The sequence below is a fragment of the Spermophilus citellus genome, assembly GCF_964194105.1.
Source record: "Spermophilus citellus genome assembly, chromosome: 6".
NCBI classification, from domain to species: domain Eukaryota; kingdom Metazoa; phylum Chordata; class Mammalia; order Rodentia; family Sciuridae; genus Spermophilus; species Spermophilus citellus.
The window spans coordinates 106754497-106773421 of NC_138187.1; the positions used below are offsets into that span (position 1 = coordinate 106754497).

At 33.3% G+C, this 18925-nt stretch overlaps 1 protein-coding gene across 13 annotated transcripts in view; it reads right to left on the bottom strand.

Annotated features, from left to right (window-relative positions):
• The window catches only part of CEP170 (centrosomal protein 170), a 127763-nt gene that overhangs the window by 14423 nt on the left and 94415 nt on the right, over positions 1–18925 (bottom strand). For 6 of the 13 annotated variants that reach the window (XM_081300505.1, XM_081300497.1, XM_081300500.1 and 3 more), the window contains 2 exons: positions 14125–14359; positions 1532–1709 (listed from right to left, as the gene is read on the bottom strand). In XM_081300505.1, the coding sequence (XP_081156631.1) occupies positions 1532–1709; positions 14125–14359 (413 nt within the window). The remainder of the gene's footprint in view (positions 1–1531; positions 1710–14124; positions 14360–18925) is intronic. The other 7 variants (XM_081300502.1, XM_081300498.1, XM_081300507.1 and 4 more) reach the window with 3 other exon arrangements.

An 18925-nucleotide genomic window follows, 5' to 3' on the forward strand; every position in this document is an offset into this window, starting at 1 on the left:
GATTATCAGAATTAAATTTGTCAAAAAGGTTAGCCATTTTTGGCTACTATTCAGAACATTATATTATAAAATTTAAAAAGTGGAGTCACTAGTATTGGGGGTTGGCAAAATTTTTCTGTAAGGAGACAGATAATAAATATTTCAGGTTTTGCAGTCTACTGTAGCACAGAAATAGCCATACACAATAGTTAAACAAATGAGTGTGTCTACACTGTGAAAAAATTTTGCAGAAACTGAAAGGTGAATTTCATATAATTTTAAAGTTATTAGTTATTATATTCCTTTAATATTTCTCAACAACTTAAAAACATAAAAAAGTTCAGTTTTAAATCATATAAAAACAGGAATTTCCTGTCAATAGTTTACCAACCCCTGAACTACACAAATCATTCTTTTAAATGCTGATCCTTTGCTTGCATTTCTGCTCTCTATTAAAATAGCCAACATGGCCAGAAAATATAGTCAACCTTACATATCCAGGAATCTCATCAGTTAAGTACTGAAAGTATTCTTTAAAAAGCAAAACAAACAACAACAACAAAAACCCTGTATTTGTAGACTTTCCCTTGTCATTACTCTGAAAACAATCCAGTTTAACAATGACTTATGTAACATTCACATTGTATTAGGTATTATAACTAATTAAGAAGTGAATCAAAGTACACAAAAGAATGTGCATAGGTTATATGAAAACACTATACCATTTTACATAAGGGACAGATTTTGATATGTACAGTGGGAAAGAAGGGAAGATCCTGGTATCAATTCCCCACTGATACTGAGGGACAAGAGACAATAGTACTATTAATTTTATAAATTAAAGTCGCCTTCTGGAAAACGTTTTGTAAAATGATGTCCTCTGGTTTGTGTTGCCAGAGGTCCTGATTTTTTTTGTACAGGCAATAGTCTACATACGTTAACTTAAATTTCAGAGTTTATAAGAATACTTTGAAAATCTATACATACACACACACACACACACACACACACACACACACACCCCACATACATATATAGTGTGTATATGTATACATAATATACATCTTTGTTTTTAAAAATATCCCTGTGTATATAACTGTGTATGAATTCATTAACATAATTATCACTTAAAGCAGTAAAAACTGTAGTGTTTTTATCTTTTTTTTTTTTTTTTTTTTTTGCTATTAGAGATAGTAACTCATTAACTAGCAGTCAAAACAAGCATTTATCATATCAAATTTTGGTTTGCTTTTCAGACACCATTTAGATTCACATTTCATGTAAAGCCACGGAGCAGAAATTTGCAGGCAAAGTTCTTATTCTAAATTATTTTCCACCTCCATCTTAATAGTAGACCAAATGTTAACCTTTACTGTTTTGTTACAAACACATAAAAGAAATTTGTTAAAGCAAAGTTGGAAAATGCAGAGCTTCATGCAAACAGGAAGGGTGGACATATCACCACCCCCCCAAAAAAAAAAACTGAAAAAAAAAAAAAACAAAAAAACTAAGCAAAAAGCTAAAAGCAAAAGAAATAAAGAAAAGAAAGAACCTTATGCATTTCTCCATGAAGATCTCCTACCTCTTCTCTAGTGTCTATGGCAGAGCCAGGGGTGGTGGCAGCAGTGCTTACTGTGGTACTAGGGGCAGTGCCTGATGAAGTCACTGAATCTATCTCTCCTGCTACATCGTTGATCTCCCGAGCAATGAGAGCAAGATCTTGGCTGATCCTGGTAGTAAGTTGAGAAAAGAAATTTAATTCCTTTTAAAGAGAAGCTCTAGAAACAATAATTCATGATATAAATCAGTTATATAAGTTGCATATTTAATTAAAGATTTGTATCCCAACTTAAGATTCTTTGTAAAGGCAACAAAATATTTTGATATCAAAAATCTTAGACTTTAAAATCTGGCATTTACAAAACTTAATTCCAAGTAATTTATAAGATATCATCTTGAAAAATATATTTTAAGCACCCTGAATGGAAATATGTCTTTAAGTATACACTGTTCACGAAAATAACTAGCATTAGTATATCATGGGGTTCTTAAACTTGGAGATGATAGAGTTCAAGGAGTCTAAACTTTTACGAGAAGAAACAATTACAACATAACTTTCTCTAACACCTAACTGATGCTTGGCATTTCTTTCAAATATATTAGAGTTGCTATAGGTATTTCAAAACATCATTTATGTTCATAATTTCTTCAAAAATTACTAATCATTAAGTTCACAACAACACTCTTTATTAAAAAGAACCATATGCTACCATATTACTTCAAAATAATTTGATAACTGTATTTCAATATAATTGAAATTCTTTTTATAAATATTGTATATTTATACATTCAGAACACTCTGACACAGCTCCATAAACTTTAACAGCTGTCATCTGAAGATCACAAAGTTCTTACAAGGTAAAACTTATCTGCTTTTATTAATGAGGACACATTCTCAAGAGAAGCTGAATGACTTGCTCATGACCATACAACTTAGAAGTACCTAAGGCAGGATCAGATCTCAGGTTTAGTACTCATATCCATAAAGCCACTTGTGTTTTTGACCATATGGACTGATGAATTAAGTAATTGTTACTAGTGATAATCAAAAGAGAAAATAGACATTTTTTCACTTAGCCTTTGTTTTTCAACAGAGAGGAACACAACAACCTATCATTTATAGTCCCACGTGTCTCAAGAAAGATGTATTTTCATTTCATTGAGACATGCAATTTTCCCATGTTGTGCATCTGTTGCACACAAAACTCAACTTGGTTACTTCCACAGGGAAGGTTTCAGAATGACAGAATATTCTTAAAAGTCGATGTGAAAGTTTCAACAACTTCAGAATCCAAAATAAGTATAAAATAACATTTTTAAAATTTGAATAATTTGAGTTTGAGAGACTTTTAAGGGATGCAGTAAGAGCATAAAAAAGTTTTTAAAAAGAGATGCTTAGTTGAAGCTTATGGACCAATTGAAACAATTTATGGTGAACTAATATATAAGCTTTATAAGAAATGAAAGATGGTTAATTTTTCTCTTATTTACCAATGTAAAAAGGTAGGAAAAACAAATGTTTATCAACCCCTTATTATTTGCCAGGCATTGTGTTAGTTCCTAAGGGCTACAATGGTGAAGATGCAGACAGGGGTTCCTCATGGAGCTTAGAATAGATAGTGAGCACCATTATTATCAGCACATTATAAATAAGCTTTACATTTATTAACTCATTTAATTTTCACAATCCACCTATAAAAGAAGTCCTAATCATTTGCTTTAGAGATAAGAAAACAAAGCTTAGAAGTCATGTGATCATTTTTAGGTTAAAGTCACAAAAAGAGGCATAACTAGATCTTTCCATTTTGTGATACTACATCTCAAATTACTGTTCTGAGTATATTTTTTTCAAAAGATTATGTTGATTGCTTATTTTGAAAACAAGTTTAAAGTGTTCTGTTAGATAATAAGGTTATCTGCATCTCAATTGGGAAAATAAGAATGTGAAAGACTTCAAACCCAAAACTTTGAGCACCAACATGGAAAATGCTATACTTGACCTAATATGACAGGTCATAGTAAAAAGATAGGCATATTAAAAATACTGTATAAAATTACCTTTAGGATACAAGGTATAGACATAAACGAATCTTGAGTTTATATTTGGGTCCCATGCCCAAGATATCCACCATGTATACACAAATATTCTAAGATCCTAAAAAGCTAAAAATGTGAAATACTTCTAGTCCCAAGCATACTGTGTAGGGGATAGTCAACCTGCATAGTCAATTCTTTCCTGAAATAAATGAACTAAGATGAGAAACAGAATAACCAAACTTAATGACAATTTTTAAAAGACAAGCAACAGTTTATCTGAAATTTCATTTTTTCTTTGAACTTTCTTTCTGTGGCATTTGTACAACAAAGCTTCTGATATTTGTGGAAAGCAATATAAATTAATTAGAAAAATATCAACAATAGCCATGTCCACATTTTTTTTACTTTTTTATTAAAATTCTATTTTTTTATTGGTTGTTCACAACGTTACAAAGCTCTTGACATATCATATTTCATACATTAGATTGAAGTGGGTTATGAACTCCCAATTTTACCCCAAATGCAGATTGCAGAATCACGTCGGTTACACATCCACAATTTTACATAATGCCCTATTAGTAATTGTTGTATTCTGCTACCTTTCCTATCCCCTACTATCCCCCCTCACCTCCCCTCCCATCTTCTCTCTCTACCCCATCTATTGTAATTCATTTCTCTCCTTGTTTATTTTCCCATTCCCCTCACAACCTCTTATATGTAATTTTGTATAGCAATGAGGGTCTCCCTTCATTTCCATGCAATTTCCCTTTTCTCTCCCTTTTCCTCCCATCTCATGTCTCTGTTTAATGTTAATCTTTTCTTCCTGCTCTTCCTCCCTGCTCTGTTCATACTTGCTCTCATTATATCAAAGAAGACATTTGGTATTTGTTTTTTAGGGATTGGCTAGCTTCACTAAGCATAATCTGCTCTAGTGCCATCCATTTCCCTGCAAATTCCATGATTTTGTCATTTTTTATTGCTGCATAGTACTCCATTGTGTATAGATGCCACATTTTTTTTATCCATTCATCTATTGAAGGGCATCTGGGTTGGTTCCACAGTCTAGCTATTGTGAATTGTGCTGCTATGAACATCAATGTGGCAGTATCCCTGTAGCATGCTCTTTTAAGGTCTTCAGGGAATAGTCCGAGAAGGGCAATAGCAGGGTCAAATGGTGGTTCCATTCCCAGCTTTCCCAGGAATCTCCAAACTGCTTTCCGAATTGGCCACACCAATTTGCAGTCCCACCAGCAATGTACAAGTGTACCATTTTCTCCACATCCTCGCCAGCACTTGTTGTTGTTTGACTTCATAGTGGCTGCCAATCTTACTGGAGTGAGATGGTATCTTAGGGTGGTTTTGATTTGCATTTCTCTGACTGCTAGAGATGGTGAGCAATTTTTAATGTACTTGTTGATTGATTGTATATCCTCCTCTGAGAAGTGTCTGTTCAGGTCCTTGGCCCGTTTGTTGATTGGGTTATTTGTTATCTTATTGTCTAATTTTTTGAGTTCTTTGTATACTCTGGATATTAGGGCTCTATCTGAAGTGTAAGGAGTAAAGATTTGTTCCCAGGATGTAGGCTCCCTATTTACCTCTCTTATTGTTTCTCTTGCTGAGAAAAAACTTTTTAGTTTAAGTAAGTCCCATTTGTTGATTCTTGTTATTAACTCTTGTGCTATGGGCATCCTATTAAGGAATTTGGAGCCCGACCCCACAATATGTAGATCGGAGCCAACTTTTTCTTTTATCAGACGCAGAGTCTCTGATTTGATATCAAGCTCCTTGATCCATTTTGAGTTAACTTTTGTGCATGGTGAGAGATGTCCACATTATGTAGTAAAACATGTATTAAAATGGGCAGTTCTTCATGTAAAAATAACATACATTGTTCAGGCAATAAGCATTCAAAGTATTCATTTGCTGGTATATTATATATGTGTGTGTGTGTATGTGTGTGTGTTTGTGTATATATATACATACATATATTCTTTGCATGAAAATTACTTACAGTTGACTCAGTAATACATACCATAAAATTTAAATTAACCTCAAATTAATTGCTTAAAAATTTCAGGTATGCTAAAACCAGTATAGGGAATTTTAAAAGGCAAATAAAATTATTAGGAGAAAACAAAATTTATGGCCATCCTCCAAACAGAAACAGAAGATTTATCATTCAGTCTAGGGTATGGATACATCTATCCCCATGTGGTTGCTAAGTCTAAGCTTTCAAATTAATTTTATAATGCTCCTTAGGTCACACTTATTGAAATATCTTATCATATATTTCTTTACATCTCTTGTATCTGTGCCCTGATTTAAAAACTAAGCCTACAAAGCCCTTCTTCTACACTTATTCTCCCTCCCTTTCAAATCTGCTAAAGGAAGAAATTCTAAAAATATAAAACAAACATTTTATTTGAGGTTTTATAATCTATTTGCTTCCTTTATGATATAATAGCTATTTAAGCCTACCAATTATAAAAATACGATTCAAATTTAAATCCATTTTCCTTATTACAAATTTTGAACCAGCACAAGTCTCAAACAAAATGTAAATTAAGTGATAAAGATCTTTAATTCAAACCTAATACTTCTTGAGAGCCAGAACTACTGAACCAATTTTTTAAATTCTGTAAAAATAAGTATGCATTATTTGTAAAAGAAGAAAAGAGAAAAAAAAGTTTGAGATAAGACAGATGTATTTGAAGTCATGAAGTTTATTATTTTCTTATCTCAGTAATAACACTTTTCTTACTTAAACCAGGTAAAGGCTAATTTCCACTGAAGGTTTATATGCTGGAAAAAAATATTAATTATAGACACTAGGTGTGTTGGAAATGCAAATGAAATATTAAAAATTTCAAATTTCAAACATGTGAAAACTATTTTTAAATTTTTTTAAATTGAATTAGAATTTTTAAAAACTCCTAATGCAATGTATCCCTAAATAAATATACAATTTTTGCTAAGTGTGAACTAACAAATACCATAAAAACAAACTGTCAGGGGCTGGGGTTGTGCTTCAGTGATAGAGAGCTTGCTTCGCACGTGTGAGGCACTAGATTCGATCCTCAACACCACATAAAAATAAATAAACAAAATAAAGGTACTGTGTCCATCTACAACTAAGAAAAAAATTTTAAAAAACTGTCAGATTTTGATTTGAGATGCCAATATAAAATTTTAGGTTTTAAATTAACTATAAACATTTTCTTTATCGCTTTAATGGCATATTAAGTTCCAAACTTTCTGGCTATAACCAGTGTTCCAGTGTTTGGCCTGTTTTAAAATTAAAACTGGGTCCTGGAGATTGAACCCAGGCTCTTATACATGCTAGTCAAGTGCTGTACCAATGAGCTATACCCCTATCTCTTGGCCTATTTTATTATCAATAATATTGTTCAACTTTACAACTTTCAATAAAATAAAACTTTTATAAAGACTCCAAAAAAATACAAAGAAAAAAAGACTAAGGTCAGGATATATATCAATTTGAAATAAACCATGTACTATATAACAGGCCACATCATGAGTCTCTTGAAATTTAAAAAGAAGATTTTAAGAAAATATTCTCTTCCTTTCTTTCTTTCTTTTTCTTTTTTCTTTTTTTTTGGCACCGGGGATTGAACCCAGGGTCGATTAACCAATAGTCACCCAGCCCTTTTTATATTTTATTATTTTATTTTTATATTTTTTTTATTTTGAGACAGGGTCTCGCTAAATTGATTTGGGCCTTGCTAAGTTGCTGAGGCTGACTTTGAACCTGTGATCCTCCTGCCTCAGCCTCCTGAGCTGTCGGGATTTTATAGGCATTTGACACCAAGCCTGGCAAAAGTATTCTGAAAAAATCAGATTTGATAATACAAATATAATTAAAAGATCTTCAAGAAAATTAATGCACATCTCTTTAATTCACCTATAGGTATCCAATGCTTTTTAATTTCCCAGATAACAAGTTCTATTAATTTTTTCTTCACTGTGTTTCCTTATCTATTTTTCCAAAAAGTGCTTGCCATCTTTCCCCATGTTGTCAATTGCCTGTGAATCTATGAGTGCAATACTCTTTTGTAAAAAGCAAAGCCTAGTTGAATATTTTATAAATTGTAAGAACTTAAAATTGATTCTGAAACTCCAGGTATATGTGGATTCTCATAAATTTATGAGATGACCAGAAAACTTAAAGCTCAAAATAAAGATCTAAATATGATCATATATTACTGTTTTCTCTATATTCCCCCTTTACATATAACTAACATTTATTCATAGTTTACTATATGTCAAACACCAGGTCAAGTACATGTATCTATTTGTCACCTCTCTCACATTGATACTATAATCATGAACATTTTTTGTAGATTACTGGAGCACAGTTAATTAACTTGTCTAGAGTTCACACAGACCTTGTAGTAAGAAATGGGCTTGAATCCAAATGGTCTGATTCCAAAGTCCATGCTCTTGACTATGTGGCTATAACATAGTTATGGTATCTCCCTGTAATTTGGTTTCTCTCTGTTTAGCAACATTCAGAGTTTACTCACCATTCCCTTACTTCATGATAAAATCTACTACCACTTAATTTTCTCTTTGTGAATGACTTCTATAACTACTATTCTAGCTTTCATTGACATCTTATATTTTAAAGCCATAGTTTGTCTACTAGACTTTTTCACATGATTGTCATTTAAGCATCTTAGGTCAGTATATCCAAAATATAGCTAGTTCCTTTTCCTTGCCCTTTGTGTTCCCAAATCTTACCAATCTCCCATTTGAACAACTATAGAATTATTTAAAATTCTGCCTTACCATCATGGCAATCATCAAATGTTGTAAATTGTTGTGTTTGCATCTCTCTCCTTCATTCATTCATGTATGCCAACACTATCATATTTTAGATCTTCAACACCTTGCACATTAACCTGTTTTCTTGGTTCCAACAGTGAGATGTATTTGCTCTTCTCAGATCCCTCAAATGAAAGCCTTATCAAACTTTTCTCCAAACTTGTTTTGAGAGAATCTCAATTTAAGGAGGTCCGAGTTAACTTTTTCCAGAAATTATAGTCAAGAAGCTGATCTTAACATGCAGGTCCTTCTAAGTAACAACACCTTAAGGAAAAAAATTACACTGCCCCAAATGGACCCTGTCTTTGCTAGTTACTAGGCAACTGCAGCTAGCTCTTTCATGATGGGCAGTAAGAGACCCACAGCAACGTGTACAGGCCCAGAGTCATTTCAACCTCAACCACTGACCAGAAAAAAACTACCACAAACTAGAGATGTGTGACATGAATGAATGAACCTAACAGATTCTACTCCTATACATTAGATTGACAGCTCTTAGCCTTATAATTAATATTCATGAAATATGTTCAACTTCAAGTTTCTTGAGCTGCTACTAAAACAAATTCTGAGTACATAATTTTTATTAACTGCTCATCAGAGAATATGCTATGCCCTGCAATCTTTCTTCCAACAAGAAACAACGGGATCAGAACAGCTTTTCTCTGAATTAAAAGGCAGAGTTTTAAAACACCAATTTATATGCTAAAACGTGTCATAAGAAAACTATTTGTGACAGTAAAATAATGCTCAGATTAATCTAAGTTACCAAGTTAAGGATAAAAGTTACCAAGTTAAGGATAAAAGTAACAACCAAAACCCTCATGCCTTTTCCTTTTTTAATCATCAGAGGACTGCTTTTCACACATCAGGACAAGAACGTATGCAGGCTCCCAAAGAGAAAGGTAAATGTGACCCAGTCATCTGAAAACATGTTTGTTAGACTGAAATACAAACCAAAAAGCTATGGTCCTCCTACCTCTCTTAATTGACCCTCCTCCCCACTTATGGAAAAATGCAGTTTAACTTTCCTAACCTAAATACCTAGAAATACCTCCACTAAAAATATGATTATACCTTTTCCTAAAAAGGTACCCTGCAGGCATTTAAGACTGAACCAGTTAATTCTAAGCATTTGCAGGAAGTGCGGCAAAATATCAATAATAAAACTTCCAACATCAGATCATGCAAAATCCAGAACTTTTACCCTACAGGGGTTCCTGAAATATTTTCAGGAATACAAATTGCAGCTTCCAGTAGCCACTGCCCATACCCTCTGACAAGTAGCTCCACAGCACAGATGAGTTTCAGTCCTGGTCAGCTGTACTCTTGCCAGAGTTCACATACCTCCCGGGCAAGGAAAGAAAACATGTGTTTTATTGTGCTATTTGTGACCCAGAAAAGGTCCCAGGTGGCTCACAGGATCTGAGAGATAAACACTGGATGGAAGGAATAAGTGTGAAATAAGAATATGTGGAAATGAAAAAGCTGGATTTTCTTCCAGAAGAGGAAGTAGAAGCTCTAGGAAGTAATTGAGGATCAATGACACTAGACCAAATGACAAACAAGGTTAATAATAGGGAAAATAACTTTGGCAAGAGCCCAAAAGAAAAGAGAACTCTGACCTGGAGACCCATTTCCCCTGTCAGAAGTGACCCTGTCCCAGTGCCACGGCTCATTTCCAGGTCTGTTGTACAGTCAAGCCACAGGAGTCAAAGGTTTCACACTTAACATGTCATGGAAGCTGATGGAATATGGTAGCACCAGGTTCATCATGTCCTCTTCATCAGTACCATAAGCCATGGAAATTGGCACTGGCACTGGCACTGGATGTGTTTTTTTATGAAGCTGGTGCTGCATAGTCTCCCCAGGGCATTGAGGCACATATTGAACAAACCACAGGTCTGGTATCTGTTGCTGTGAGATAATATGCAGTACTCCACAAGCCCTTCCTTCCACAAAATTTTTCTCAAGACAGTAAGGACAAGGAAAGGTATAAAGATTTGGGACATTCTGTGTCTGAAATGATGCATACTTAGTTGTGGCCTTCACACCTTCCATGATATCATCTGGTATTTGGAACTGAGGTAGTCATATGGGTTTGAATCTTAAGATAGGAAGAAATCATCTTGGCAGCCATGGCAAGATGTCTCTGGTCTCAAACTGTTGCTCTGGCTTTACAACTTGGAACTTAGGTGTCAGAGTGCTGTGATACAATCCACAGAAAGGTTTCTTCAGCTTTAGACATTCCTACAGTTATGCAGACCAAAAGATGTGCCCATAAGGCATCCTGCACAGCTTCTCAGATACCTACCTTTAAGCACCCAGGACACTTGAAGTGGCCCAGGGGGTCTGCCTGTGTCATGGGCCATAGGTAATGCCCGCACAGGGCTGCTGTTGCACTGCCATCTGGCAACTGCTGCACATTAACTTTTGACACAAATAAGTGCTCTTCTCTCAGGTTCTATACAGTGCCTTTAGTGTTACCTAGATTAGCAGATAAAATGACATGTATATTCCTTAGCTGGCATCCAAAGTCTCCCATTAGTTTAGCAAGCTTTGCCCTATCTTCAGTTTGGTCATTCCCTAACTATATACTTCTATATCTTAGTACAGATATGTGTATGTGTGTGTGTGTGTATATATATATATATATATATGTACTTTTTTAAGCTTTTATCATAGCACTTCATTTTATATTAGATATACATACCTTTGCTTTCTTTCTTTGATTCTAACTAAAGTCATCTTCATAGTCCCCTTAGACTAAGCACTCCTATTACGTTCAAAATTCTATGTTGATTTGGTGGGAACTATATGTATATATAATATTTTTAAAAAACCTAACTTTAGGCAAATTTGATCCAAAACAGAACTGGAGAGGCAAATACAAAAACAGGACACCATCTTTGCAAATAATACTCTCAGCCAACATGAGGATAAAATATTACATTGTTTTTGTCTTTTACTCTTTCTGTGTAATATATCTAATAGTGAATTATTGTCATTTCTTAAAATGAAATACTGTTGACCAGAATTCTCTCCAAAAAATATAATTTAATGATACAGTTGTATGTGTAATAATGAATCCGAAACAATGAAATATTGTTAAGCACCTTGTGATTCAAATGGAAATGATATAGTCTTCTAATATAATATTTAGGTCATCTATAAAGGCACTAATGGAACTGTTTACCCTAATATTCATAAACTACTATAATCTATCCAATTCTTACTAGCTGAACTATATATCTCTATCATCATAGAGAAACCGAGGCAAGAGCTACCAAAGCACATGCATAAGGGGTACCTGGAAGAACAGCTCCCTATTCTAAAAGACTAATTAACACTATACTTCTTTATACATTTTATATTATAGATTAATATTGCTTTGTACTTTAAATTTAAATGCAAGTAAAGAATTACTATATACACATTTACAAAGTGCTGGTTAAAGTGAAATAGCCCTGCATTCTAAACAAAAAGAATATGCCAAAACGAAAAACACTTTTGTAAACAATTAAAATTATCAATTTTGCTTTTCAATTAAAGTATCTTTACCTATTACTTATCAATAATCAGCAGATGAATTTTCTTCAAGTGAAAGTAATAGTCCATTTTTAAAAACTTATTTCTTATATCCTGTTTAGTTTGTGATTCAGTCTTTTGAAAATAATTTTTCTCACATTAACTAACTTATCACTGCCCTATGAGAAGATTAAATATCAACATTAGCTTTCTTCCTCATATCTTCTATCTTCCCTTCCTCTCCTTTTAAAAATTTCCATGAAAAAAACAAAAAGTATTCTCTGAGGTATGTGACTGGAAAACACACCTTGAAAAATTAAAATTCCAAAGGTGAGTTTTATAACATAGTGCCACTAACAAAATTTCAGAGGAAAAAGGCATGAGAAATTACTAGAAGCTGAACACCTTGGTTTGTTATAGATGACAAAATACACAGAATAGTAGTAATACAATGCACATGACAAAATGGAACCAATTAAAAATGCACATTCCAGTCAATATTCCCACTTCCCTTTTATCAAAACTCTATTTGGGAAAAAGAAAATGGATTTGGCCCACAAAAAGAGGATTGTCAGTCTTTCTAGTTTAGAGAGAGCTGAGGGAGGCCTCTTGAGAGGAGATAGACATATTTTAGTTTCTCTCGGCACCATCTGATCTTCTGCAGCTGGGTATTTCCTTGTGGGAAATGAGGAAAATGATGAAACAAGAATAAGACTGTCCAGGAGAGGTGGTGGCACATGCCTGTAATCCCAGAGGCTCAGGAAGCTGAGGCAGGAGGATCACAAGTTCAAAGCCAGTCTCAGCAAAAGGGAGTCACTATGCATCTCAGTGAGTACCTGTCTCTAAATAAAATACAAAATAGGCCTGGGGATGTGATCGAGTACCCCTTACTTCAAACCCTGGCACAAAAAAGAAAAAAAAAAAAAAGAATAAGACCTGCTATTACCAGCTATACAGAGAAGAATAGAAAATATGTCAAGATTTTCTCACTACAAGCATTTTGTGGCCCATAATTATTCATGGATCCCAAGCATATAAATTGCCTTTCTTTTAATGAGAATAACTGGCTTAAAATGCTTCAATAATTAGTTTCATGAAAAACAATTTGTATAATAAAACCAAAATGTTTCAAACCGCACAACAAGATTAGGTCATGTTCTCCAAATATAAAAGTAATTACTAGTGAATAGTCATTAAAAACAAAAACCTAAACAGTATATTAAACTAACGAGCCAGAAAACACACAATTCATAGAAGTCAACAAGGAAAAAAAAGATAATCACCAATAAATTATGGTAAAAGTATCTTGTTATTGTAAAGGCAGTTCAAAGCCAGTCTCAGCAAAAGGGAGTCACTATGCATCTATTAAATAGGTATATGTTCTTTAATAATGTTGCCAAATATAAAACTTGAAAATTAGCTACTGATAAAGGTAGAAATGATTTTAGCAAGTAAACTATGAAAATTTGGGGGTAACACATGGTATGCTGCATTAAAATTTAACCTTACAATCTTTAAACAAAAAAACTTATATTTTTAATTGCTATCATATCCATTTGAATAGAACTTCTCTTCAGCACTTATCCAGAGTAAATAATCAATCACATACACAGCATGAGATTTACTTTTTGTACATAATCTAAATGTTATAGCAATAAGTCTTAATATTTACTTATTTTATATTCAAAATAATCATATCTTTGTATATTCAAGGGTTAAATTAATAACACTTAATGAATTCATTATGGAAAAATCTGCCTACTTTAATTCTCCCCAGAGAACATTAACAATTAATCTCTAAAAGGTAGACTATTACCTCTTTGGAGGTTTAAAGGACGGTGATTAATAAGCTAACTGAACAATTTGTAATTGTGAAGAGCTACTACTACTTTTTAAAATTTATACTATTTATTCTGCATTGATACTGAAAATTAAAGACAGGAGACCAAAATAATTCCACAGTATCTTCTACAGTATGTTAGTACCACTGGCATTAAAAAAGGTAAAGATAAAAGGAAAAAAGCTGATGGACAGCAATTCTGCTGACCACACAGTTCCTCACAATGGATTTCATTTCTTCAGACTACCAGTACAAATCAAGCAAAAGCTAAATTTTGTTAGCAAGCTGAAATGTTGATAAAAATCTTGAAATCTTAAAGATAAATCTTTAAAACTAACCTAGCTATTTCTTCTCGATGAGCAGTCCAATCTCGGATGTAGTCTTCCTGTTCTTTAATCCGGTGCTTGAATGAAGAACTAGTAGGCATTGCTGATCCAGTGCTCTGCAAGCGAGTGGTTTTCAGGGCTGGAGAAGTACGTAGACGGGTATGTTTAGGGGAATTACGGTTTGATCCAAATTCATCTTCTGAGGTGGAAGCATAATCAGTAGGAAAGCGCCTCCATCTTGAATTTACTAAATTAGTTTAATTATTAAAAAAAGAATTATTATGTTATCATTTGAAGGAGATAAAATAAAAATCATGATTTCAAAGACACCATGAGAGTGTACACACAGCACAATTTTCAATAACTGACACACATACCTCACAAAAACCATAAGTCTACTACTCCTTAAATATAGAAACATTACAGTTTGGTGAATTTAAAACAATGAATAATTAAAAACAATTGAAAGAACGTGTTTTCTGCAAGTGTAGTGAATAAACATTCAGATGAAAATTTTTACTAATGATAAAAAACTAAGCAAGCTCTATTCATAAATGTTTATTTTTCAGATCCAAATATTTCTCATTAAAGATATGGATTTTTTTTTAAATGACAGCAACAACACCAACAACAAATAAATAAATAAAAACAAGGGAAAAGATATCCTCATGCCACATGGACTTTCAACACAGAGATGATAAAAATCCCTCTTTTCCCAACATACAAATGTGCATAATTCCTGCTGTGGAAATTATGCCTTTATGGCAGAAAAAAAAAAAAAACATTACCTCTGTCATTCAACATCCTGTTATGCTATGGTTGGAAAAAATCTTTTTACATGGTAAAAAACACAACAAAGCATCTTCAGTACAACTCTGCTGCTTTGACACTGAAAGCATATGGTGAAAATAGACAATGGCATAAAATCTACAAAGAGCAAAACTACAAGCTGTTCTCACAACCATCCACATTTAAGGCACAGGAGATACTGTGAATAGTCACATTAAAGAAAGTGGCAATCACTTTCTTATTCAAGGTTAGTAAAGACATTTAAAAATGGTATTGCTGACACATTTAAAAAACCAGGAGACAAATTAATGCACACACTTCACTACTACTGTTAATATGAAAATCCAACATATGAGTAATCTGTGAAGCATAAATAGAAGCTAAAATTTAAGAAAAGTATGTAATGGATTACTTAGGGTAAATGTCACAAAGGCAGAAACCTTGTCAGTTCAAGCAACTAACCTATACCTAGCACTTAGCAATGTGTCTGGCTAGTAAATATTTAATACATATTTTTGAATGAATAAATTCCTATATGTAAACCATTTGCTTTACTCAAAACTAGTAAAAAGCATAAGATATCTTTGGTATTTAAAATGATAAAACCTTAGAACCTGCCATAAGTTTCAGTTGCCACTAATATTGTAAGAGTTTTCTTTTTTTCTTCTCCATCTTTTTGTCCGTGTTTCTAATAAAAACTGATACTAAGCTGTGTAGATTGGTAAGGTCCAGAATTCTCTCATCCTTCTGCACTGGAATTTTGTAACTTTTCTATATTTTCCTCCAAAACTCTGTTTTTGCCCAAGGCTCTCTAAGGCTGAGCTGGCTCTTAGATAAAACTAACATACACTGTCTTCAGTGCTGGCTTTCCTATAGTAAGGAATATGGCATAAATTAGAGCCTACTCATTTGTCCTGATTCACACCCATATTTTGAACTTCTAGGGTTTAGATGTAGATTCATGAGTACAAAAGAATGATCATTTGCAGAAAGTTCATGGTTCTCTGTAAAAGTATACACAAATACATATGCAGAACTTTGGGTAATTGATCACAGATTCTTTGAAGGGGGGCTTGAACACAATTTCTATATGGTAATTTATTAACATAGAAAATACTTTTACCATGGTGGAAATTGACTCGTTTCTAGGCATATGCAAACTCCTGTAAATTGAAGTTACTCTGAGACTCATTGAAAACAATTTTATAAAAAGTTTGGAAATAAGAGCAAATAAATTTTAGAAAAAAGTTAAAGACATAGCAAAAAAAATCAGAAATATATGGGAAACAAATTTGTACTTTTCAATAAAGGCATTTCATTAAATGGTAAATATGAGTTTATATTGATATCTCATTATAGTATTCATAAATAAGAAAACATAATATGTTAGTTCAAATTTCCTGCCGTATGTTTGGGAAACTTCTGTCACCATGCCTATAATTGAAAAATGTGTTTAAAAGAAAACCAGTAACAAAGAGTTTTAATAAACTGCAGAATAAATGAAAGCATAAATAAGTATCATGAAACTGAATTATTAAGAATAGCATTAAAAGCTGATATAGTTCATGAGTGGCAGAGTGCATGAAAGTAGAATGAGAATTGAGTACCAAGTGTTATTAATATATGCGAAATATCAAGTTAAAATATATAAGTACAGGGGCTGGGGATGTGGCTCAAGCAGTAGCGCGCTCGCCTGGCATGCGTGCGGCCTGGGTTTGATCCTCAGCACCACATACAAACAAAGATGTTGTGTCCGCCGAAAACTGAAAAATAAATATTAAAAATTCTCTCCCCCCCCCCCTTAAAAGAGTCATTTTAAAATTAACTTTGCTGGGCACAGTGGTGCATGCCTGTAATCCAGCTACTCAGGAGGCTAAGACAGTAGGATCACAAGTTCCAGGCCATCATTGCAAACTTTGCAAGACTCTGTCTCAAAATAAAAAATGAAAAGAGCTGAGGGTGTAGGTAAGTGGTAGAGCACCCCTAGGTTCAATCCCCAGCACAGCAAATAATCATCATTAACAACATCATCATCAATAAAATACACTTTAAATTTTTTGAGTCTCAAGATTATAAAACTATTACATTTTAAGGAAAAACAGAAAAAGAGAAAAATCCATTTCATATACTTTCTACCTATTTTTAAAGGTTTATGTAGAAGTCAGGTAAGAATATTAAAGAATCTAACATTATCTTTAAAAGCAACCAAAAGAATAAGATGTATTTTAAAAATTGAGAGAGAATATCAAATTATTTTTATAAATGGAAAATGTATCCTACAGGGTGTACTACAAAGAAAAATGCAAGTTACCTCTGCACACCACTTTGCCTGTGTAACAACAGATTGAGATGGTAACTATTGGTAAAGGGCCTGGGAAAGGGAGTTCAAAGCCAGGACCTCTAACCTGTTATTTTTCAAATAATTTTGAAAACTTTTTGCTTTCCTTAATCTTTGCCTGCAAACTATTAGTAGCTATACACTTTATGTGAAGAAAATTCCTCACAACCTGCTAATGAATACAGAAGAAACTTCCAATAAGAATATCTGTTTTTTTTAAAGGGGGGTATAGGGGTACTGGGGATTGAACTCAGGGGCACTCAACCACTGAGCCACATCCCCAGCCCTATTTTGTATTTTATTTAGAGACAAGGTCTCACTGAGTTGCTTAGTGCCTCGCTTTTGCTGGCTGAGGGCGGCTCTGAACTTGCAATCCTCCTGCCTCCGGAGCCACTGGGATTACAGGCATGTGCCATAGCACCCTGCTAGGATGTTTTGAATTTTCCTCTAAACCTACTTATTTCATAAAATTTTAGAACCAAATGATCTCAGATATTAGACAATCTAAATTCAATTTACAGATTTAAGAAAATGGGTCCAGAGAGGTCTTGTGTTGCTTATGTTAAAGTGCAGGGCAGTCTACTAACTCCTAGAGTTCAAAACTCATTCCCTGCTATTCCAAGTATCTTCCAATTAGGTGTTGGAAGAGTCTCTTTTTTTCATTTCTAATAAAACTAATTTTTAAACAGTACACCAGCAACTTCTCATGGAATGACAGCTTTTCTGATATCTACTCATGTTGAAGAAAAATTTTACATCTTAACTTTATTCAGCTTAAGCTACCAATTTATGGAAATAAACTTAATTTTATATGATTAAGCTTATTTACTAAAGATTTAATGATAGATCACTAAACTGAATATTTGTACTGAAGGTGTTTGAAATGTCAATGTCTAAGAGGGTTATTGGTTGGCAAACTGCTAGATAAGTCATACATTAAAGTGAGAGAAAGTTCAAGATAGTTTAATTAATCTTGTAACTCACTTTAAACTTATTTTAGTTATGATATTTATTATGAAATTTATTTTATGTATAAAATGTGCAAAAATTCTTCTTGTGGAAATTATAAACTACTATAGTCACTATAAAAACAAACTACCAACTATGATGTTTAGAGAATTAAAAAGGGAAAAAATAGTTATTAGTATCATATATCTGTGAATGTTCTGATTTCTTTTAATATAACTAAACTTTGTTGAAACTAAAATACATGACAACTACAAATTTAGCAAATACAGCCAGAAAATACAGTAATACTTCAGAAAATACAGCCAGATATGATGAGGCATACCTATAATCCTAGCAACCTGAGAGGCTGAGACAGGAGGATAATAAGTCGGAGCTTAGCAACTTAGAAAGTTAGCAAATTAGCAAGACCCTGTATCAAAATAAAAAATTAAAAGGGGTAGAAATGTAATTCAGTGGTAGAATTCCCCACTGGGTTCAATCCCCAGTATCAAAAAAAGAGGAGGGAGACAGAAACCACACATTACTTCTTCATACTATACTGAAATATTTTAAAGAGATACTAAATCACAAACATGTTTTGCATGTATATTTATAAGCATATAGCAAAGTTTGTGGGGTAAAATCTGACAATGCTCTATTTTAGCTTTTAATTTGGAGAAAGAATTAACTTAAGCCATGCTTGCTCTATGTTTAGTTTTTACTATTTATAAATTTTGA